General features: G+C 47.0%; 7 protein-coding genes across 8 annotated transcripts; 6 read left to right on the top strand and 1 right to left on the bottom strand.

Annotated features, from left to right (window-relative positions):
- Nucleotides 1–301: 301 nt before the first annotated feature.
- Nucleotides 302–1,468, bottom strand: E1B28_005293 (uncharacterized protein; the record flags this gene model as incomplete). Its single annotated transcript, XM_043149847.1, has 4 exons — nucleotides 302–399; nucleotides 468–860; nucleotides 909–1,057; nucleotides 1,107–1,468. 4 exons carry the CDS (start codon nucleotides 1,466–1,468, stop codon nucleotides 302–304), a joined length of 1,002 nt encoding a protein of 333 aa, XP_043014455.1.
- A 4,289-nt stretch (nucleotides 1,469–5,757) lies between these two features.
- Nucleotides 5,758–6,025, top strand: E1B28_005292 (uncharacterized protein; the record flags this gene model as incomplete). The annotated part of the gene is made up of 2 exons (XM_043149846.1): nucleotides 5,758–5,847; nucleotides 5,906–6,025. 2 exons carry the CDS (start codon nucleotides 5,758–5,760, stop codon nucleotides 6,023–6,025), a joined length of 210 nt encoding a protein of 69 aa, XP_043014454.1.
- Nucleotides 6,026–6,368: 343 nt separating this feature from the next.
- E1B28_005291 (uncharacterized protein) lies at nucleotides 6,369–8,129 on the top strand (the record flags this gene model as incomplete). Its single annotated transcript, XM_043149845.1, has 1 exon — nucleotides 6,369–8,129. The coding sequence occupies one exon, from the start codon at nucleotides 6,369–6,371 to the stop codon at nucleotides 8,127–8,129; it is 1,761 nt and encodes a 586-aa protein (XP_043014453.1).
- Nucleotides 8,130–9,536: 1,407 nt separating this feature from the next.
- Nucleotides 9,537–11,047, top strand: E1B28_005290 (uncharacterized protein). Its single transcript, XM_043149844.1, has 3 exons — nucleotides 9,537–9,685; nucleotides 9,739–10,001; nucleotides 10,066–11,047. Exons 1-3 carry the CDS (start codon nucleotides 9,546–9,548, stop codon nucleotides 10,953–10,955), a joined length of 1,293 nt encoding a protein of 430 aa, XP_043014452.1. The 5' UTR covers nucleotides 9,537–9,545; the 3' UTR covers nucleotides 10,956–11,047.
- A 546-nt stretch (nucleotides 11,048–11,593) lies between these two features.
- Nucleotides 11,594–14,723, top strand: E1B28_005289 (uncharacterized protein). Of its 2 annotated transcripts, XM_043149842.1 has the most exons (12): nucleotides 11,594–11,792; nucleotides 11,845–12,039; nucleotides 12,090–12,127; nucleotides 12,178–12,245; nucleotides 12,304–12,377; nucleotides 12,431–12,834; nucleotides 12,892–13,034; nucleotides 13,085–13,462; nucleotides 13,525–13,640; nucleotides 13,698–13,862; nucleotides 13,922–14,458; nucleotides 14,516–14,723. In XM_043149842.1, the coding sequence occupies exons 1-11, from the start codon at nucleotides 11,661–11,663 to the stop codon at nucleotides 14,090–14,092; spliced, it is 1,884 nt and encodes a 627-aa protein (XP_043014450.1). In that variant the 5' UTR covers nucleotides 11,594–11,660; the 3' UTR covers nucleotides 14,093–14,458; nucleotides 14,516–14,723. The 2 variants fall into 2 exon arrangements, with proteins under 2 accessions (XP_043014450.1, XP_043014451.1); XM_043149843.1 differs by having other exon boundaries at nucleotides 13,698–14,458.
- An 82-nt stretch (nucleotides 14,724–14,805) lies between these two features.
- E1B28_005288 (uncharacterized protein) lies at nucleotides 14,806–16,997 on the top strand. The gene is made up of 8 exons (XM_043149841.1): nucleotides 14,806–14,894; nucleotides 14,950–15,550; nucleotides 15,626–15,854; nucleotides 15,920–16,028; nucleotides 16,080–16,242; nucleotides 16,304–16,409; nucleotides 16,482–16,577; nucleotides 16,642–16,997. The coding sequence occupies exons 2-8, from the start codon at nucleotides 15,396–15,398 to the stop codon at nucleotides 16,909–16,911; spliced, it is 1,128 nt and encodes a 375-aa protein (XP_043014449.1). The 5' UTR covers nucleotides 14,806–14,894; nucleotides 14,950–15,395; the 3' UTR covers nucleotides 16,912–16,997.
- An 853-nt stretch (nucleotides 16,998–17,850) lies between these two features.
- E1B28_005287 (uncharacterized protein) lies at nucleotides 17,851–18,645 on the top strand (the record flags this gene model as incomplete). Its single annotated transcript, XM_043149840.1, has 2 exons — nucleotides 17,851–17,927; nucleotides 17,991–18,645. The coding sequence occupies 2 exons, from the start codon at nucleotides 17,851–17,853 to the stop codon at nucleotides 18,643–18,645; spliced, it is 732 nt and encodes a 243-aa protein (XP_043014448.1).
- Nucleotides 18,646–22,424: the final 3,779 nt, after the last annotated feature.

Below are 22,424 nucleotides of genomic sequence, written 5' to 3'. Positions count from 1 at the left end.
TAGCCCTAGGACTGGCACTGGCCATTTGAACATGCAAAGTATATGTACCTTTACCTCACTTTCACGATCCAAGACAATACGTGATTTTAGTATGCACCATCTCGATATCAGCGCACACAGTGGCATAAAGTAAGCAACAGGTAACACAGCCACCAGGTGGAAGTAAGTAACGGGTAAGTAACAAGGTAAGTAACGGTACGTAACATTCCGCAACGGAAATACCGTTACTTACCCCGTTGCGTAAATTTCTGTTCGCCCCTTCAGCAGGCTGTATACTGGTCGATGATCCTGAAGCGAAAAACTATAAAAAGAAGATGATAATTGAATTGAGACGCGCCCGACCTTGTATAGGCTCAGTACTATGGGATGATGGGTCCGGCGGGGAGTCACCCTCATTTTCTGGTTTGAGGAAGAGAGAAACATAACTAGTAAGTGTCTGGAATGTGCAAAGACGTGTGCGAGCGCACCTTTGTCGAGTTCTTCAAATTGACTGGGTTCCGGGTGTAGAGCTTCGAAAATAGGATATCCGAGGTAACAAGCAAATTTGGCGGTTGTTGGATCAAAACCTCTATCAACTTGCCATTTGTGGATGTTCTTGTACGTCTCCGTGGACCAACAACATTGTTGTGATATCTTGACGGACTGAGTGATGTTGGTATTGGGAAGACCAAGGTGTTGGCATGTCTTGTCCGAAATGCATGTTTTCCCAGTTTTATCGTATGACCAGTAGTGGAGGGGTGAAGAAGAGAGATCAAAGCAGAGGAGAAAGATGTAAATGGCGGGAACACCGCTACGTTGTTTACGGAAAGTATCAGATTCGTCAATGTTTCCGAACAACTGAACATCTGGAAAAATAGACTCTGAAGACCAGCTCAGTCTGGGTAGGTTTCGATTGCAAAAGAACTCACTGTAGTCGTAGAGATCAGCTTTTTGGTCCAACGAGATTCCAAGTTGGTGAAAGACACTTGACGCTTGCGACAGCCAGGCCTCGTCGTTCTTCCGCGAGTTGGTTTCTAAACCGAACCATAGGTTGTTGGAGTCACCGTTGAGGCTAAATCTAGGAATAGGTCAGTAACTGATCATGTAGTGTGTTCTTGACCACTTACCTTTGTGTTCCATTTGGCATCACAACTCCATGGGAAAGGCATCCTCCAAAGACTTTCCAGGTTACGCTTCCAGCTGCAATTGTAGATAATGTTGAAGCTGAAATGACAATTGAGAATTCAGACTTGTAATTCGCTGCAGACTCCCAGTGTCCAGACATCTCTTCAAGTGCACAGAGGACCATTCTGTCAAATTCCTTATCCAACGGTAACTGGGAGAGGTAGCGCCAGTAAACATCCCCTTGGAGAAGCTCGACACTTGACGACGGGGTCCTGACATATACGGGTCTGAGGTCCTCTGTATCACACTCCGGCCCTTCCATTCCCCGAATTAAACTTCCTCGTTGGGAATCAATCCACAACATATCAGTAGAACACTCTAAGTCCCTCTATGTACGTATCGCGCTTTAACAAACTCATCGACTCATAAGTTTAAATGTGACACTTACTGCCAATGCGCAGACATAATGTCGCCCTAGCGCGTGAAGCTCATCCCAGATATTCCCCACGGGCATGAGCTCTATATCCACCTGTCAGCCAGAACGTCCTGAGAGAAAAATGCAATAGGTTTCTCGCACCATTGTAAAATATCAACATCGGGACGTGCGACCGGTTTATCCCAAAGAGCTGTATATTTTTTGCAGGCCGTCTGTCATTCGATTCAGCGACTCGTCAGTAACACTAGGGGTTCAATTTACTGGACTTGTGAAAACTGTCTGAAATCTCTTGTCCATGCCTTGTAAATATCATTAATTGAACGGAAAGTGATAACAGGCTGCGACGTACCTTTTTTGCGTCATGTCCACTATATGAGACGACGGTAAACTTTGAATCTTGGTTGGGGTGAATCGTCGCCGTACAAACTATCCTTTCTGCCCGGTCCTGTACCCACTCTCGCTGATCATGGTCATAACGACTGGGGTAATCTCCCATATGTATTTCTTTCAACATGTAGAGGTTACCACACTTTATTTCGTTGTACTGAGAACTTTTGTTAATATTCAATTCGTCTTTCTCCCCGAGAGTAGCACCTCGTCGTATTCCGTATATTCTTCCTCTCGCTGCTGAACGATCTGGTTGATATTGGTTATATTTTGAACTCCGTAAACATAATTGTGCGCGCCGCCTTCAATCGAAAACCTAGATGCGCCAGCGAAAGCCATTGTGCCAAAGGGAAAGGAAGTACTGAAAGGAGGGTGCAGGACAAGCCACGGCGGAAAAAGGAAGATGATGGGAGTTGAGGAAAAGCCTGTTCAACCTGAATGATCAAAGTCCTGTAGAGCGCCAAAGAGCGCCGCCTGTCACTGATCCGGCCGTCCGGGGTGGCACCGGTTATGTAATCATGGAACTTTGCTGCTTTTGCGGCTGGAAGATTGGAAACAGTAAGACTCCTGCACAGTGAAAGACAAAGGACTTAGTTCATCAACGATTCAATTCAGTTGTAGTAGTAGCTCTGTCTGAAGTCCGAAACTCAGATTCTCGTAGCCCCGATATCCTCCGGCTTTCTGGCCGTTTTAGGCCCTATTACTGGTGTCGTCGACCGACGAAGCTGATTGGCATATATGACAAGCTGTCAGAAGTAAAACATGGCACACAATTTACGTGTTTCGAAGCTAACCTCCATGAGGCGGAAATCTGGTGAACTTGCAATAAGTACTACATATGTACATAGTAGATTCAAATTTGTCATGTTGGATAGCCGCCAGCCGTCGTCTGGCTCATCAAGAGCTCAAAAATGATCCCATCTCTTCACTACTTATGGGTTTGACGCTGTGGGTAACACATTTGCACTATCCGTTGGTTTCTTTTTGCCGCTATCTGGCACGTGCTGGAAATTATATGCCGCCGGCAAAAAGCGATGACGCTCGCTCGGTCGCTCAAGCGCTCAAACTCGAACCATCACTCGACCATTTCTCCAGCTATCTGTGCTCCCCACTTCCGAGTCCATTCAACTTTCTCAACGACTATATCGACCAATTTGCTCGCGTCCTAGTTGTACAAATCCCTGCGACGTGAACAACTTGATGACTTTTTCAACGTGAAGAGTGAACTCACAGGATTCGGAATTACCCCAGTCGACCCAGTGTTGCACCGACCCCGGGTCAGACCCTGGGTCGGGGGTCGGGAAGATTTTTGAAAATGCCCGACCCCTCCCGACCCCACCAGCTGGAGGGGTCGGCACCAAAAGTCGTGTAGAAAAATCTGGTATCATCTACAGCTATCGTGACATGTAGGAGTAAGTAAGAATAATTCAAGAAAGTATTTCTATGTTGTCTGAGTTGGCGCTATCATTGCTGTGAGCAGTCTCTGCAGTGTTGTCGTTGTAAGCCTTCAGCTCGTCGTCTATAGTACGCTTTCCAACCACCTCATGCATCCATAATGTCCTAACCCACGCACTTTTTGGTTCCTCACATTCCTTTTCCCAATCAAAGATGTCCCGGTCTATGAACAGGAGATCCTGCACAGATTTTTGGGGGGGTATGTACGGACAAAAAAAGAATTACGCCATCATCGCCGACCCCCAAAAAATCGGCCGACCCCAAGGCTGGTGGCTGACCCGACCCCTACCTTACCCCCGACCCCAGGGGTAGGGTCGCGTCTCCGACCCTACCCGTGCAACACTGAGTCGACCCAAACACCTTTTCCATCCCAATTCGTACTCGATCATTAGGCCATTTCACATCTCGTATCGGATTCCACTCCAAGGATATTTTTGACGCGTCCAAGCCTAGGCGATTGTATATTTCTTCCATGATTCTTCTAGGCTCCAACACCAGGCGGTCTCCATCGACGACAATGGGCGGTGCCGCATCGGCAACTTACCCAATTTAGTGGTGAGCTTTCTCGGCTTTTAAGGGCTTTTCAGGGCTTTTCAGCCGGTTTGACCAGCTCGCAAGTTCAGCAGTCCACCAGCTTGTCTGTACATCGCAGCTATACTCCATAAAATAGATTTAAAACAACTTGTCTAAAGTCTAAAATATGTTATTTGCTCACCAAGGACCCCCAGCAGCGGAGGTTATCTCAAAAATGTATGTTGACCAGAAAATCTTGGCGGACGGACCCGAGCAAAATGGAGCTGGTCGGGAATCAGACATGACTGGTGGCTGGCGACTTGTTGGCTTGTACAAGCCCCAAAAAGCCGTAAAAAGTCCCCACCACCAAATTGGTAAGTTCCTGATGCGGTGAACCGTGACAATTATTTACCTGTAAACGCAAGACTTTGTCGTAAACCATTCATTGCCACTTCATACTGACAATCATCGGTAAATCAGCGTCTTCCAGTGTTGGTTCTCCGATTCGTTGATCGAAGCGCATCAGGAACTTACCAATTTGGTGGTGGGGACTTTTTACGGCTTTTTGGGGCTTGTACAAGCCAACAAGTCGCCAGCCACCAGTCATGTCTGATTCCCGACCAGCTCCATTTTGCTCGGGTCCGTCCGCCAAGATTTTCTGGTCAACATACATTTTTGAGATAACCTCCGCTGCTGGGGGTCCTTGGTGAGCAAATAACATATTTTAGACTTTAGACAAGTTGTTTTAAATCTATTTTATGGAGTATAGCTGCGATGTACAGACAAGCTGGTGGACTGCTGAACTTGCGAGCTGGTCAAACCGGCTGAAAAGCCCCGAAAAGCCCTTAAAAGCCGAGAAAGCTCACCACTAAATTGGGTAAGTTGCCGATGCGTAGGAACGGAGAAGCTTCGCGGGATGTCGGATAGTGGATAAGAGGTTGGTAGGCGGCCTACCAACCACAAATCCGATCCTTTGGCCTACCGTAGGCCAAAGGATCGGATTTGTGGTTGATTGGATGATTTTGGTGGTTTCTTGATCAAACCGAAATGGCCGTAGATGAACAGCCCTGCCGGTACCGCACAGCCTAAGTTCTTTGCGTTGGTGTGGAAAAGTAGGATCTAAGTCGACGATGTGGCTCGTCTTCGACCTTGATAAGGTGCTAGGTCGCCAGAGAATTTCTGTTGTGAGATTCTCGGGGCCAGCCAGTGACTACTTCCTGCGCCATCATCAGTTTATCTTCGTCATGCCTCCTCGGAGTCATTTCCCCGAGAAACGCAAAAGGTTAGCATCGTCAAACGAGAGGCAGCTAAGTGGCACACACTGTCACCGAGCTCAACAGCTGTAGCGTGGGGAATCGCCGGGATGTAACAAACCTGTATGACCATAACAAGGCTCTTTGGCAACCTCGTCAAAGCCAACGTTGAATCAACTGACCCGTCTTTGAACGAAATCCGACGGTTAAGTAACAGCTAAGAGTTGGGAAATGTTGGGGTTGCCTTCGTCACAACGTGTTACCAGTGACAAAAGGATTTTCGGCTTTTTTCGGACTAAATTATGTAGAGTAAAGAAAAAGAACACCGGCCGTTTGCCACCAGCTTCGGAGAGATCTGCAGGAGATCTGTCCATGTCCGTTCCCACTCAACTTCGTTTATGGATCTGCTCTCATACATGCACTTGCTCGAATCTTCTCTTTCGGTTTCTCGAAGGAACAGAGGTGATAGAGCAAAAGCGTTACGGATTTCTAGGTAGATGTCCTTGATTCCTATTTGATTTTGAAAATCGAGTTTTTGTCTTTTGGCAAGACGCGTTTTATTCAGGACCCGAACGACAAACAGCCAAACCTGTCAAGTCATGCTCTGTGATGGACGTTGATATGGAGAAAAGAGCACGTAAAACGTACCAGGATGCGATAGAAGAGTTTTCCGAATGGGTGTCTGAGACGGAGGTCAAGGTGCGATCTAGCTGTCGACTAAGCATTTGACCTTCCAATCTCCACTTTTCTTTTGCAGGGAAAGATCCCAGTCTTCAAGGAACATGGATTCTTCTTCATTCCCGCCGAAACCGTCAACGCGAACATCGAGTTTTGGGAACCTCGACGCCGTTTTGGAACACCCAAGTTGCTGGGTTGACACGATCCGACTCCAGAGGCAGGTGATTTGCCAACTCAACCGTTTCGCCAAATTTGGGAATAACAATCCCTGGGAGCGTGTTATCAAAAACGAGAGCGGTGAGATAGAGGTATTAATCATGTATTTTAGTTATCTGTAGAGTTGAGCTTCGAGGAAAACGCCATCCATAGTCCTACAGATTAGGACATTGCGGAGGGGAAAAAAGAGGGACTTTACACTTGTTTGTGAATAGCATCGGCTGAAAATACCGTGAGACTTTCAGGAATGCCCCTAATTTTTGTGTACTTAAAAATCCCCACATCCTCTATTGCCACTATCGCAAACACCCTACGTTTCACCCACTATGCCGGGTACAATATACCACAGCTCTAGAGGTGCAATGCCCCTCGAAGGCAGCCCAACACAACCCTTCCCAATCGACGAACAACTCCTACGCTCAGACTATGTCCCAACCGAGGACGAAATCAAACACCAATCACAAGGTCTCGAAGATGATTACGCCAAATTTGATCAAATTCCACAAATTCTCGAAGACTCCGGGAGAATGGAAAGAGGGTGTGCGGAACGTATCAGGCTGCGTGAAGCAGTTCTCTCTCCAATCCGCCGTGTACCTGTCGAGTTGTGGCGGGAAATCTTCTCATTATTTTGTTTTTCAGGAGACCAGTACCTCATCTCGCTTTATAGCGATGAGAGGGACATTCCGGGAACCGCCGAGCCTGACAACTCTAAGGGCTACTACACTTACAAGAAAGAGAATCATATAGGGGTCAACGCTCGCCCTTACACTCTACTTAGCGTGTGCGCTCACTGGCATTCTATCGTCACCGGAATCCCAAAACTCTGGTCGTCGATCCGGATAGCTGGACATTTCACCCTAGACCTTTCCCCCGCACTCGATTATCTTCTATCCAAGTCTGGCAACTCCCCTTTGACTATCCACATATCCTCCACATACCCCCTGCAACATCTACACCCCGACAACAGAGATAATGCTATTCAAAGCATAAAATTTCTCGCAGCTCATGCTCTCCCCCGATGCAAACGCTTTATTTTCGACCGTTCTTGCTGCGGATTCATGTCGTGTGAAAGAATATGTCTATCGTTTCCTGCATTAGAATCATTGGAGACAGGAATCCCTTATTTGTCCCTAATAAAAGCACCCCTCCTTAATCATTTGAAGATTTCACATATCGATGAGTCACCGAATGTTATCAGGTTTCCTTTGGCTCGCCTGGTGTCTTTGGAAATCACAAACAAGGTCACTCTACAATCCCTCGTTCTCCAAATTCTTCCTCTTTGTTCGGCTCTCCAATCCCTGAGCGCACCGTTCCGGTTCGCTGGTAACCTATACATGAATGGCATTGTTTTCCCGGACAGTCCAAAAGAGATCTCGTCCCTCCAAAACCTACAGATCCAAATTACGGACTTCCGACAAGACCTCACCTTTCTTTTCAAACACTTCGATCTCCCCAACCTCTCCTCCCTCGAAATCGAAATATCAGACTCATCTGTTTTTATTCCCCCCGTTACACTGGCAAGAGGTTCCGATTTTCAAGTTCCTACAGCCTTTTACCGGTCGGTGTCGGGTTTACGGAAGCTGAAATTACTTTTCGGGGAGATCCAAAACCACAAATCTTCCCTCAACCACATCGCGGATCTTCCCGGAGTGCTAACGGCAATGTCGTCGTTGACTTCCTTGAAAGCTCGACAACAAGGATTGTCTAACCCACAACTGAACAGTTTAGATGCCCTCCTCATTCCGTTGATCGTTTCCCCAGATAGCATAATGGGCACAATGGTTCCCAAACTATCTACCCTATCCATTTCTTACAACGCCCTTCCTTGTTTTAAATGTAAACCGACCTCTGAAGTGGCGGCATTCAAGAGGAACATACTTGCTATGGCTGAAAGTCGGGTACAGTATACCCAACTTGCCGAATTACGCTTGGACTACCCAGGGTTTGATACCCCCTGCGGATGCGGCTGCTATGACTCGGGAATATCGAGTGTCTTCGAGGAGTTGGAGGAAGGAGTGAGGGCGTTGGGAAAGTATGAGTTAAAGTTTGCAGGTAGAAAGCTTCCGATATCGGTCTTATCCTCATAATGAATTACTATAGAAATAAGATATATAGTATATGACTTCGCTACAATCCTTGTTAGTTACTAAAGCCTCTTAAGGCGTCTTGTGCCCGATGATACACGCCCGCTCATCATGAAGATCACGCGATGGCGAATGACTTGACCTCAAAAGGTCAAAAAATTACTTTATATGAGTTCGGGGTGAATAACTGTCGCGGAGATTCTATAACTGAACAAACTTGCAAGGTGAAATTAGATTGCTCAACTCGGAAGCAAAACACACCGCATGACAACTCAATTTGGCCATGTTTGGCCACAGCAACGTTTTTTTCTTCAATCCCCATCGTTCACTGGCATGCTCAAGCTCTAGCAGGATAGAACCAATATGGCTTCCAGGAACGAAGTGGTATATAGAGCGAATACTGGATCAACTTGGTGCATTGCCACTGTTCTCATCGCTGATTCCAGCTGGATAACCTTCCTGTTGACCCTAGGACTCAGAACCCCGACCCCCAGGTATCGAATGGGATCAAGCTTCAACCCCATTCACGAAAAATCCCATTGTGTGCTCCCTGACAACAAAACCAGCGTCCGAAGGTCCATCAAGAAACAACATCTACAAGCACGACAACTTGAACCTGCCATCCTGAAAATTTTTTACTCGTAACCATCCTGGGACTACGTCGCCACGGAACGTCCTCGAGCTGGCACTCCAAGACAACCGCTCTGCCTTTCCTGTTTGTACCCCACCGCGAGTTGCTCGGACTGTAGACGATGGGCGTATGGATGCTCCAGTTCTAAGTGCTGCCGATTCAAGGTATCTAGCCTCACGTGTTAGTATGCTTCAGTGACGTAAGTCATCTTTCCATTCTCCCTTGTTCTTCTCTCTTCGGACTACTTACTAGTGGATCTAATCCTCCATGGCGCGCGTTTTTAATTTAATTTTTCACTCTCGTTTCATCTCCCTTAATTCTGGCTTTCACGCCCTTTTCCCTCCCTCCATTTGGGAATGATAAGTCCAGGGAAGAAATCCATACTAGGCCCGTGCGAGACCCCTTTCTTTTTACGTTCTGCTTAAACGTAGTATTCTGAGGCCTTCTCATTCCGGTTCGTCAGTCTCTGACTCGACGCCACGGGCCACGCCTTTTGCCTCGTTTCATCGGATATTAATACAGGGTCAAAGATGACTCGGAGAAGATTTCGAAAAGACCCTTTTTCCCTCCACAAATCAGCCTCGTTTCGTTTCATTTCAGAACATTCTCCTGATCCTCGCTTGTATATCGATGCAGGGTCGAAGATGACTCGGTTTTAAAGAATGATTTTGTGCAATTTGATTTTGGTCTCAACGGCATCAACGGCACCGAATTACCCAAAGGGAAATCCCGAAAGCCTTGTGTTATAAAAAGCCCTCTTCAGCGTGGTCCATCCATTCATAACCTTCATGTCCGACGTCGAACAGCAAATCAAGAGCGTACAAGCCGCAGTGGGTAACTCTGATCCATGGGTCTCTGGCACAATCCAGGTTCCTCCTGATACTCTCGACCTATACTATCTTGATAAATCCAGTCTCCCGCAACCCCAGTAAGCCAACCTCGTTTGCTGTTAAGAACCGTTCCAACCTCTTCTTCGTATAGACTCCTGAAATTAACACCGGCCGCCAAGGTTGATGACCTCAACAAACTATCCATGTGCTGCGATAGAGCCACCTTCGGACGTGCCAAAGAAGAGTTGTTGGACGAATCCTATCGAAAAGCGGGGAAAATGGACGTCGAGCGGTTCTCCTCCAAACTCGACTCGAATGTCATTCGCCTTTTACCCGGCATTCTATTCCATCTCTTGAAGGGAGAGGATTTAGACAGGAAGGTTGACGCCGAGTTGTACAAGCTGAACGTTTACGGTAAGCTACAACTCCTTCGCGTGTTGGTTCTATGCTAACCCTTGCCATCTTCTTGAATTCATAGATACAGGATGCTTCTTTCGTGTACACAAGGATACTCCTCGAGGCGAACGCATGTTTGGCTCCCTGGTCATAGTCTTTCCAACCCCTCACACCGGTGGCCAACTTGTTCTTCGTCACGACGACAAAGAGCACAACTTTGACTCTGGCACCGTTCTATCCAACTCTCCTTCTCCCAACGACACCATCGCGTACATTGCCTTCTTCTCCGACGTCGAACACGAAGTATTGCCCGTCACCTCTGGTCATCGCATTACGTTAACCTACAACCTCTACTTCTCCAAATCGACCGCTCAAGTTCCTGATTCCCTTCTTGCACCACACACGAACTTCAAATTGAGAGACACGATTTCTGCTCTACTTGACAATCCTCAGTTCCTTCCTAAAGGTGGCCTACTTGGATTGGCGCTATCCCACTCTTACGCTGTTAATCCTGGAAGCGGAGGAAGTCTCAATGGGATTCTCCAGGTCCTCAAAGGCGAAGATGCCGTTATACGCTCAGCATGTGAAGACCTTGGCCTCGGTCTGTCCATCCAGAGCGTTTTTGGGAATCAGGTCTTACTCAATCACGCTATCGATTTATCAAGTTATGGTCAAATAGAGGAATCGCCGATCGCTCTTCTTCTGAGAGAAGAAGGGGGAACGCTTATCCATCTTTACAACGGCGAACCTGATTGGGAATATCATCGAGAGGAAGGTGGTGACCGTTCGAAAGCAATAGCTTGGATTAAGGGTTTGAGTGAGAGTAAGGCAGGATATCAGTCGCCGTTTATTTCTTATGGGAACGAGGCGAATTTGGAGTTGGAGTATATACACTTGACTTTGGTTGCTGCTTTTGGGCCTGTGGGCGATAGGAAAAACTGGTCGGCTTACAAAGGTGAAGAGCTGCTATAAATATTACTCTACCTCATTAGCATAGACGTCATCATTGTGTACTACTTCGAACTGACTTGAGTGGTCGTATTCAGAATAACTATCACCGGCCATCGACGTTGCAACGGCATCAATGACTCGACTGAAAGGTGATTTCATCCACCGTGACCGCCGGAACGGTCGGCAGAGTAGCAGGGTTGCCGGGCTCCGGCACAGTTCGTTTTAGCGCCCGGCTCATGCCGTGTTTTCGGTTCCATCTAAAAGTTTCATTTTGTCTCCTCGAACTACAGGGGCATAACTACTTTTGACGTGCCCCGTGTGTTCAGTGAGGTTCGAAAGCAAGTGCGGTCCTTTCTATGTGATATTTATAGGTTACTTAACTGGGGTTTTCGCAGGCGTAACTTTCATTGACATGAATCAAATTAATCAGACATGGTTCATGACTCTTACGCGAGAATGATAGATTTGGGCCGTTGAACGTTTGAGCATTCCCATTTTGACAGGTACTTTCTGACTGATGGGTCTGCATGATTTTCTCCCTATTCGATAAATTGCCCACCGCGTGGCGAGAACAGAGTCATGTTGGCCGGGTGCGGCACGGCCTTGCCATTCCGGGATAGATAATATCAAACCTCAGGTGATAGCCTACTCCCTTTCTCCTTCTCTCCATCACCTTCCTGTTCTCGTTTCCCTCTAACTGCTTCCGGTTCCCTCACCAAGTGTGCAATGCAAGTTCTTCAAGGGGCGTCTCACGTGTCGATTCACAGTGCCACTTTTAACAACATAGATGGGGATCAAATAATCAATAATTACACCACTGTTATCAAAGACAAAAAAGATCGTACGATTTACGAGGAGGTAGGCATATCAAGTTTGAGAGATGTACCGGTCGTTTAATTTCAATGTTTAGTTCAATTATATCAAGCTTGGAAATATACGCAGCATCGAGGATATTTACCGCGAAGATTGTGTGCAGTGGACACAACATGATTGGGGGTTGGAAGGAGCCAGGCTTCACGCGGAGAGAAAGATTTCTACTGCTAAGATTGAAGGTAAACGGGGGAAGTTTACGGTGGTCTCATATAGTGGTGAGAGAGCCACAGAGGTGCGTGGAGCTATGCCTTCCGTGAATGGCGACCTACAACCATACTTTAGATTTGGGAGGAAGATTTCCGGAAGCACTCGCAAGCCCGGTGGGTCGACTGACTGGGATATCAACGACGAGTTGCTGAAGTACCGACAGGGACGCTCTGAAGATGCAGCTGTTCGGAATCAACCAATCACACATCCCCATGCTGATATTCTTCGACGGTGCGTGCTGTAGTCAGTAAGCTTTCGCTTTCCGACTTTAGTGAACAGATTGGTACAGAGCTTGTTCCTCTCGGCAGCGGGAGGTGGGAACTGATTCATCCACTCGGGAAAGCTTACCTCAATGCCCTTTCAGTAAGTGTGAAGTGATGGGTTTGTGTGCATGATAACAATAAACTCTCATACAGAGGGGCTGGGGATGCAGCGAACACAACCTGTGGATCGATCCAAAGCATGGGAAATTAATCCGCGGAATGGAAGGGCCCAAGTGTCCGGGAAATTTGATGAATTTTCTTCCCTCATTGACTAACGACGAAACCCCATCAACCATCAACTGTTTACAGGAAGATGTTGTGTTTCGTTACCTTTCCCGGCTTCCGTTAGACAAGGAATTCGACAAGAGAGTTTTATCGGCACTCACATGGAAACTTCCCAGTCCGGTGCTTAATCTTACGGATATGAAGACCAATCGGTCACTTATCCTCCCAGCCTTAACAAACCGCCCAATTGCAGTAGGACGTCTACTTTGGAGAAGCGCCCACAATCGGAAATGCCTTGATTCCAGAGTGATGATGGCAGATGGAAAGATACGGTGAGGCAATGTCCGAAACGCAACCCAGCAGGTCATCAACAACTGATATTATGACAGGTTCACCCTCGTCAAAGACTCAAAATATCTCTATGTCCAAGTAGTATCACGACCTTCGGAAGACGAGGCTGCCTGGCTGTCCCAAGCTTCAAGTGTCTTCCACAAACATGGAATTCCGTTGGGTGGGGACCTCTCCCAATATGGTGCGTCTTCCTATCAATTCTTTCTATCCAGACTAACCCCGGGATGACAGAACTTATTGTGCCGGATATTCAAATGTCAGGTCAAGTCGATGAGTCGGAAGCTTCGCGTCAGCTGCGCCAGAGTGTCTCTAAAATCTACCTCTTCGTCCTCTCTTCTTCATACGCCCATTTCTGGTCTCACGATGCAACTGGCCGCAAACGGATTCGAACAAAGACATGCGAATACCTTGGTCTTCCGATCAAATTTGATGTAGAAGTATATGCGTCCCGTAAACTTTCCTGGCCATCTAAGATGTACAAGGACATCCATAACTGGCAGGTCCATCGAAAGTTTGACCCGACAACCGCCAATTTTGCTTCTTACTTGGGATATTTCACCTACAAGGTTGTACGAGCGAAGGAGAGTCAATTTGAGGAATTGGAAAATGGTGCGCACATAGACACTTTTCGGGGTTTCCAGTGTAACAATTAATGGTTCCTCCCTCTCTAGACAGCGAGGAGGACTTCGCACTCGCTCAGCTCTTTCACCATGATCTTGACGCCGTTATCTTGCGCCATGCGCCCTCTGGCCCAGAGGTTTCCCAGAGGCAATCTGTTGCCGGGAAGGTATTTTCCATCTTGGACTCTCCCGTAATAATATCTTGATTAAATTATCAAAACCAGACACTCAATCGGTCGATAGCAACTGCAAGAAAGAGCGCGATGACAACACGCCGCACTACGTTACCTCAATCCCATCCGACGTCATCTGGCCATATACCTCGCCCTCCGGTTTCTACTTCGCTCAAACGCCCGAAAGAGCCTGGACTGGGACACGACCGTAATCGGGTGAGGTCATCTCGCAAGGTAGAATACATAGATATATTCGTTCTCATTCGCGTTGGTAGGAGGAGCCTTCGAAAACCGAACTTGAAAAAGGGAAAGGGAAACAATCGAATGCAAACTCGAGTACCGCAAAAATTCCGGCAAAGCTGCTCAATGGGCATATGACATTGAAGGCACCGAGCCGAGGAGCAGAACCTTCAGGTGGAACGCAGCGAGGGTCGATATGGCGGTAGTAAATAGGTCGTAGTTCCTTCTCCAAACATCCTTTCCCCTCCCCCCTACTGATCTCCTTCCTCCCGCCCGGAATCGGTTTCTTTGAGTTACCCTGTAGTACAATTCGACGTCGAAGTTGTAATGGGACGCATAAAGCATGGAGGATGCGCGCTGGGCACGTGTAGAGGAACGATCGTGGAGTGGTGAAATAGGAATCAGGATATAACTTCTTTAGCCGGTGGATGATCGTAGGTTGAATAGATAATCTGGGCCGTAAGGATAACCTCGAGCCGTTCATGCAGTAAGAATCGTTCAAGAAGCTAGGGCGAGCAAAGGAGGTGGCTACTGGCACGTAGGTTGGATCTTGGAGTGTTGGCGTTTCAGCTGTAAGCGGATCTTCTGGTTATGTCATTCCTGAGAACGTTCATATTCATAACCTACAGAGATGTTGAGTCGCAGATTAGTGCAAGTAGGACAGTACAAGCAAGATGAGAACGTGGCTGTCCAGACCATTTCCGTACTCCACTGACTTCATGGTAGATACTAGAATCCACATGGGAAAGCCACACAGATGAGCTAGAGAGTGAGTTTACGGCCAACTTGTCTCCAAGTGCATGAGAGCTCGAAATTGAAGTTGACGGGAGAACGAATGGAAGTTCGAACGAGTCACACGCATGACGTAATCATACTCACTGCCGACGCACAGCCCCCACCGAGATTTCCACACGCTCAGCCTCTTACTCTGACGGTCATCTTCAGCGTTTGAGCGGCAAAGAACTCGACGTACTCGACCCTTATTTGTCTGGAGTGTTTCGACACAAGGTGAGAGTGGCTTTTTAATGTTACTAAATTCAAATGATACCCATCCTCCACGGAGCATCTGTTGCAACTTGCCATACAATTGCTTGAAATTGTGTTTGGGCCTTTTGAATTGAAAAGGCACCATCTGTCGTGAGCTGGCGCGCCATGTTGACATGTGGAAGAAAGACAGTAATATCCCCGCCGTGACAGAACCTGCAACTTCTCTTCGGCGCTATTGAGGAACGCTGCGTTCCCGATGATATTCACCAACTTCATTCTAGCAGTATCGGCGCTCCATTTCGACCAGGCTAGCGAGTGCCAAGAGCCATAATACTTGCGCCACTAGCTATGTTACGAAAGGCACATGAGATACAACGTCCATCCTAGGCGGGCCTCGGTACTGAACAAAAGCCGATAATCGCATTCAATCTTTTTTCTACACCGATAAACAGGGTCACATTTACTGTACGCACCTATGGACGACCTCCGTCTTTTGACATTTGCCCTCCACAATCTCCTCCTATGGACTACAGCACACCCGTGAGCGCAGAAACACAATCGTACATATTCGATCCACTCGGGACGTACTTCGTCGTGAATCTCGCTGGAGTGGTATCGGAGACAGGGTTATGGGGGATCTACCTCGTGTTGTTCTCGTGGGCGATGAAATTGCAGTTGTACGTCCTTTTTCTTTTTGGTTCAGAAACGAAAGGAAGATATTTGAGAGAGAAACTGATTTACTTTGAGCGTAGAACCCGAAGCAAACTTCGAAACCGTGCTAATCTCCTTATTATCGTCGTTACATTGGTCTTATTTCTGTCATCGACGGCATTATGGGCCATGAACGTGTCTCAATTGACCATGGCGATACGAGGGTTCTTCTTCAAATATCCAGATCTTGGATTGTTAGATCGGTGGTTGGCGTTTAACGATGATATTAGAGGGTTTGGACTACCCATGGAGGCGTTATTTCTGATCAATGTACGTAAACATCTACTTTTATCTTAGAACCTTTGAAGGCCGACACTTTCTACCTTTACGCCCAGATGCTTGTAGGCGATTCGGTGGTAATATGGAGAGCTTGGGTGCTTTGCCAGAATACCCGTCTACAGAAGTTCGTGTACATCCCGATTGTCATGCTGTTAGCGTGTTTTGGTGAGCTGGATCCTTAGGGATATGAACTTGGATCACTGAATGTTCTTCCAGTTTTCACTGCCATCGGGTTGGATTGTCTTTCGAGTAACGGTTACCATGAACAGAGTACCATACCTGCAGGATCAAAGGCGTGCCGATGGGGCCAACCGATAGCTTGGGGGATTTCGTTAGCGACAAATGCGGTTTCGACTAGTTTCATCGCGATCAGGGCCTGGTATGTTTCTTTCTGTTTCCTGGATCATTTGTCTAACTTTGCATTCTTCTACTCTTGACAGGCAACACCGTCAGCTCATGAAATTAAACTTTGGAGCGCGTAAATCGAGAAGTCAGAAGGTTTTGATCATACTTGTCGAATCGGGATTTATTTATTGCTTATTTTGGGTGCGAGTTTTTTTTTTTCATGTTCGTCCCAGCAAGCTTACAACTGACTAATTCGCCTTTCCCAATTTTCAGATGACTCAACTTAACCTGTTCTTTGGCAGGGAACCTAAGAGAAATTTTGTCAATTTCCTTTGTATTTTTCTAAACGCCATCGGTGACCAAATTTCGGTACGTTCACTTCACCTTTCTGTCCGGCCATCTCTTTGCTTACATTTGTTCCTCGGGTTCATAGGGCGTATACCCAACCTGTATCATCATTCTCGTGAACATGCATTGCAGCATGTCCGAGTCTGATTCGAGCGTTGAAATGTCTTCTTTACCCCCGAGTTTCAACTCGGATGGGAGTCGCCGGGCGGGGGGAAGGAAACCGTCACCGGGAGTTTTATCGACTATAGAATTTAATCCTGGGTTTTCGGATGTTGGATCTAGGTTTGTTAGTACTGGGATTGTGGATATGGATAGGAAGCTGTTTAGGAATGGTGGAGGGAAGGAGACTGTGTAATGTACAGCTCTCGATGGGGACAATTGATGCCAAGTTTGGCGTGACCCGAATTATATACATGATTATTGTAATTTGCAGTACTTCACGCGTCTTTCTAATTCTCCCGAAGGTGGTGATTGGCTCTCGAATCTATTGTGAAAGTACATATGACTGATGATTAAAATCTACTGCGGTGCTACGGTTGAATCAACCATTCTTCAAATCAGGTTGGATTTCGATTTTGATTTCTCATGAACCATAGCTCTAACCAGGGTTACGGGATAGCTGCATCCGAATCAGTTGATTGACTTTTTTTTTACTGGATATCTTTCAAACGAGATGGTCCGGACACTCTCCAAATCATGATTGACGGTAAATCTTCGTACAGTCGTTGTAACGCGAGTATTATACATCAGAACTCACTGCTTTTGCCGTCGTCTATCGCGGCACTGTTTAGAAGAGTCGGCTTGACGGCTTGATAGCGGACCAACTGAGAAATGCCGGGAAAGGAAGGCAATTATGTACACAACAAATGCGACCATCATGAAAGTTCCATGGCTCGGGATGTGGGCGATTAGGTGGCGAGTTATTATTAGGTTAAAGTTACTAGCCATTTTCTTTCACAAGCCGTTTTGAACTGCGTAGTATAGTGATTATCAAGCATACGGTATACACTGACTTCGCTTTGACTTCGGACGGTAACGCTTTACTCAGCTACATACTTTGTTCCGGCCCTCGGCATGAGCACACGCATCGCCTGCGGCTTCTGTACGTTGGAAGCTCAGTTCAGTACACTGGTACAGGGCGGGTGAATGTACTCTATACGGCGCTGGGCTTTGACTAATCTTGATAACCAATTTTTAAAGGTGTTTAGCAAGCATATCCCGACAGAAGCGATAAATACAGTGTATAAAAGACGAACACAAACTCACTCAATGTTCAGTATCGAGCAAGCTAAGTATGATTACCGTCTACGATCTAGGACCTTCCAAATTGCCCGAACACCTTGGTGGTTCTCCCTACACTCGAAAGGTCATGTAAGTTTGCCTTCCAAATCTCCAAACTCCATGTATTGACCTCAAACTGTTGAAATGACTTAGATTTTCGCTCAATTACAAAAAGCTCCCGTTCAAGGTCTCCTTTCTCACTTTCAGCGAGATTGAACGGACCGCAAAGTCAATCGGTGCACCCCCAACCACGACCCATCCGGACGGTTCTCCCAAATACACCGTTCCATTCATCCAAGACTCTTCCACTGGGAAATCTATCTCTGATTCACTCTTAATCGCGGAATACCTGGACAAAGCGTACCCAACAACACCGAAGCTCGTCCCTGAAGGCACACGGGTTCTACAAGCTGTCTTTGCCGACGCTGTTACCGCAAAGGTCCGATACGCCCTAACGAGTGCCTTTATTCCCAAATTCCTGGAATGGTTCTCCCCTGAGTTCTTGGCTGAAATTGAGAAGCGCATGGGGCCGCCTAAGCTGCTCTCACAGGAAGAAACGAAGGAGGTATGGGCAAAAGGGAAGAAGAGTTTCGATGAACTCTTGAGCGCGTATGAAAGCGCTGGAGTGGGAAAATTCGTGGTGGGCGGTGATAAACCTGTGTTTGCAGATCTAGCTTTGGCGGCGATGCTTTCTGGTGTGAAGATTATGTTTGGGGATGAGAGTGAGGAGTGGAAGGACGTGAGTGGGTGGATTGGGGGTAGAGCGGGAAAGGTAGTAGAGGAGACCTTGAAGTATGAGAGAGTATAATCTACGGCTACAATCCGGCCCGATCATGCCGCTCGATATTCAAAGTCCTTACGCCAACCACGCAACATTAATCATATATAGTATCTATTGTATAGATTGTCCCTGACGGCGGTTTTTTTAAACCTGTTCTCTCGAGGTGTATGGACTGAATACTGTAATAGCGACAATTGAGAAGGAACACTTCAGACTTTCACTTTTCTTCCCCTTAACTCTTGCTTTCCTGGCGGTTGTTATGGTCTCGGACAGTCGGACTTGAACGGGATGTCCAGCTCGCTCGAAAAAAATAATGCCCACCCCAGTTCAATACGTCAGGCGTTCATTCTACCGTTTTTGAGTTTAAAACTCTCTATATTTTCTCATAATAGTTCAAGCTAGTCGATTTGTCCTAATTAAGCCCAAAACTTAGTCCCAGCAAGCAGTGGAGGGGGGAGCTCACGGAAACCTCAAACGTGTCGCGCGGCAGTCTTACTAATCACCTACCTTATTCAGTTGTTTGGCACTTACAGCTGGGCCGACTTACAAGTTACAGACTTACAAAGTAGCTGTTTCAACTTTGAACGCGACTAGTAAAGGATAACACCCATAAATATATTCATTAACCTCCCCCCACCACAAAAAAAAACAGCGCTCTAGTAGACACTACTGAGTGTCCATTATGTAGACAACATTGTCACTTCATGTATCGTAAACACCGAACTAAAGACCGCTTATAGCACATCGTCACAAATTTGTTTTGAGGGGCAGATCTAATAATTTTTAATTCCAGTCAACGCGAACGGATAGCAGGAATCACTTACCCCGCCACTGGTGGCCGGTACGAGTGCAGTACCAGTTTCAGTGGGTCGTGCAATTGCAACCATCGCCACTATACAAAACGAAGGAGGAGTCCAACATCGATATCGTCAGCGCACGGACTCGGATGGAGCGGGCCCAAAGAACCCACCAGATACGACAACAACGAGGGAAGTGAGAGCTTTGAATTGCATCGCCGCCACTGATAGAAAGGAGTATTCAACGGTTGATATAAGAAAACTGGGTGTGTAGTGATGAAAAATGAGATACTCACCTATCCTTATGTACTCCAAGTACGTCTCCCGAAGTTGGTGCTGCCTCCCATTCATGAAACAAGGGCCGACCGAGTACGCCGAGTCGTTACCCAGCAGGCTTGCGAGCTACCGGTCATCATCTCATTCACCTCCGAGTCCGAGTGCTCCATAAACGTAACTTACATCCCTAAGCGTCCTGAGTACGTGTCCATTACTTGAGTAGGTACTCAGCAGTAACTACTCTCAATGGTTGGAGTTGGTTGGAGCTAACACAAACTCGGATGATTCGGGACTCACGGGGGCTGGAGGAACCGGGCTTTTCGAGGAGGATTTACTATCTTTCCAGGTTTCTTTTAGCCATCGTTTAAAATTTAACACTCGTCTCAGAAGACTAGCAAGTTGCTACTCAATAGGGCACGAAGGGAAAACGGCTGTCGAGGTAATGTAGTGATATCTGTTACAACCATATTCAAGGCCCTTCGTGATACTTATGGTTCACGTCATTATACAGTTGAACAATAACTGGAAGGAACCTGGAAAGCGCCGAACAGACGATACGTATTGATTGAAATCAAAATCCCCCCCTTCACCTTCAGTCGATGACTGATTTCCGTCAAATAAAGATTCATCGCTCACTATCCTATGCAGCCGTTGCTTTCTTGCGTGCATTCCGTGTTCATAAGGTTTTCCATCTTCCACTAGTTCTCACTACGAAGGTTGTGATTTTAATCTTCGAACTTTCGGTTCGCAAAACGCTTTGAATATATGCTAAGCCTCCAAGAGCCCTCAACGTGTGAGCCTTGTAAACCCTCGTTTCGACGGAGTCGATTACAATGGTGAGTACGATTAGTATGACTACATTATCATTGCGGGTATGTCTGAACCCTCGACGGCTTCGTATGAGAACGGAGCCATGAGTAGCGACCACAGCGAGCCCTTCGTGGCTATTTCGATGTATCAGTCGATCTTACAGAGACATGGGGGATTGTACTCACAACAACGTTTATCGTCTTGAGGCGTAGCCACTGCCGAGTTTGATAAGCCTTGGGACAAACACCGAACCCGGAGTGGGAAAGAAAAACAAGACTCACCTTTGGTATCGGGCTCTGCATCATAGAACAACGACTCTAATGATAGTTCATCCTCGTCTTCTGAATTTAATGAAGGAAGGATTATTAGAAAACATCCCTAGAGCATGCTCAGTGTTGCTCGGACACTTTGACCGTGGACAGAATGTGTGTCCCACGGACAGCATGACCGACAAGTCAGTGGCGGACACAAACCTTGTTGTCCCATGTCAGCGGACACAGGAAAGCAGTGGGCCGGTGTCGGTCCGCCTACCCGAACATCGTTTAGCTTTGTTTTAGATTGTTGTAGATCCCACTCTAGGCAGGACCATGATCGTGGAAAAGTCATTGACAGGGGACACAAATTGTGTCCGCCACTGACTTTGCGGCTATACATGGTGTCGGACACTGTCGGACACTGTCCTGAGCAACACTGAGCATGCTAAACAATTGATGGGCGTACCTTTGTCGAGTTCTTCAAATCGACCAGGTTCGGGGTGTACAACTTCATATATCATCGAATGTCCCAAGTAACGAGCAAAATCGGTAGTCTTCGGGTCAAAATTCCGAAGGACTTGCCACCTGTGGATGTATTTATACATCTCGGTGGACCAGGAATATTGACGGGATGAAGAAATGTGTACACAGAGTTTGGGAGGAAGACCGAGGTATTTGCACTCTTTATTTGAAATACGGGTGTCACCAGCTTTATCGTGTGACCAGAAATGGCATGGTGAGGGGGAGAGAGGTGGGGAAAGGACAAAAAGATAGATGTGGGATAAAAGGTAGCGGCGGCGTTGTTGTGCGACTTTGGAATCATTGATTCGTCCTTTCAGTTCGATACCTGGCACGATGAGCTCTACGCGGCGAGGTTACTACCTATTGTATAGGTTATGGTTATGGAGAGAAACCTCACTGTATTTGGAGAGATCTCCATCCAGCGGGACACCCAGTTTGTGGAAGATGCCCGATGCCTGTGACAGCCAGGCAAGATCTTCATACGACCCCGATTTCAACTCAAAGTCATAATGGATGCCTATCCATAAGGTTTTTTTCAGATTCTAGTTTCAGACTCATGTCGTAAGTAGCCTAAATAGGTAACACTTGACTCCATTTGTCCATGCTGTGCTCGCTTGCCTCTCCTGTGGAGCCTTGGTGGTGCGTTCCAGACTGGTTATCTGAAATGACCCCCCCCCCCCCTTTCCAGACGGTTTTCACGATTCCAGACGATATAAATGGTAACTCGACGCGCTTATCATAAAAAAGCACCACATTCACACCTTGTCGTCATGTTCGTCCGCCTCCCAATTACGCGGTCACCCGTGAGTCCGTGACCCCACCAACGCTCAAGTTTTCATTGCGCGTCCTTTCTGTCGTGTCAGTGCAAACTGCGTCTTCAAGGTAATAGGTCAATGGGTCGACATTTGAAGGTTGCATTAGTGGGGTTGGCCAGCAGGGCTTAGTTGTTTGTATGTACAACCTATCTACTTACAAGTGCAGCCTGCTCGACGACACTAAGTGTCACGTGTAACTTACTATAAGGGGAATAAATCTAGAGCAGAATCTGAAAAATTGGCTTATGGTCTGGAACTACCATTTCCAGATGTGCTCCACAATATTACCCCCGAAAATCTGGAACTAGAATCTGAAAAAAACCTTATGGATA

The sequence above is a fragment of the Marasmius oreades genome, chromosome 2 (genome assembly GCF_018924745.1).
Source record: "Marasmius oreades isolate 03SP1 chromosome 2, whole genome shotgun sequence".
NCBI lineage: Eukaryota > Fungi > Basidiomycota > Agaricomycetes > Agaricales > Marasmiaceae > Marasmius > Marasmius oreades.
Note: the sequence above shows the minus strand (reverse complement) of the source record. Positions and strands in the feature narration are given on the sequence as shown.

Excerpts from the sequence above, each read along its gene's own strand:
- E1B28_005290 (XM_043149844.1), top strand. The coding sequence starts at position 9,546 with ATGTCCGACGTCGAACAGCAAATCAAGAGCGTACAAGCCGCAGTGGGT. Across the intron at positions 9,686-9,738 it reads TCCAGTCTCCCGCAACCCCA|ACTCCTGAAATTAACACCGG; the intron begins GTAAGCCAACCT and ends TTCTTCGTATAG. Across the intron at positions 10,002-10,065 it reads GTACAAGCTGAACGTTTACG|ATACAGGATGCTTCTTTCGT; the intron begins GTAAGCTACAAC and ends TTGAATTCATAG.
- E1B28_005289 (XM_043149842.1), top strand. The coding sequence starts at position 11,661 with ATGCAAGTTCTTCAAGGGGCGTCTCACGTGTCGATTCACAGTGCCACT. Across the intron at positions 12,378-12,430 it reads CTTACCTCAATGCCCTTTCA|AGGGGCTGGGGATGCAGCGA; the intron begins GTAAGTGTGAAG and ends ACTCTCATACAG. Across the intron at positions 13,463-13,524 it reads ATTTGAGGAATTGGAAAATG|ACAGCGAGGAGGACTTCGCA; the intron begins GTGCGCACATAG and ends CTCCCTCTCTAG.
- E1B28_005288 (XM_043149841.1), top strand. The coding sequence starts at position 15,396 with ATGGACTACAGCACACCCGTGAGCGCAGAAACACAATCGTACATATTC. Across the intron at positions 15,855-15,919 it reads AGGCGTTATTTCTGATCAAT|ATGCTTGTAGGCGATTCGGT; the intron begins GTACGTAAACAT and ends CTTTACGCCCAG. Across the intron at positions 16,578-16,641 it reads CCATCGGTGACCAAATTTCG|GGCGTATACCCAACCTGTAT; the intron begins GTACGTTCACTT and ends TCGGGTTCATAG.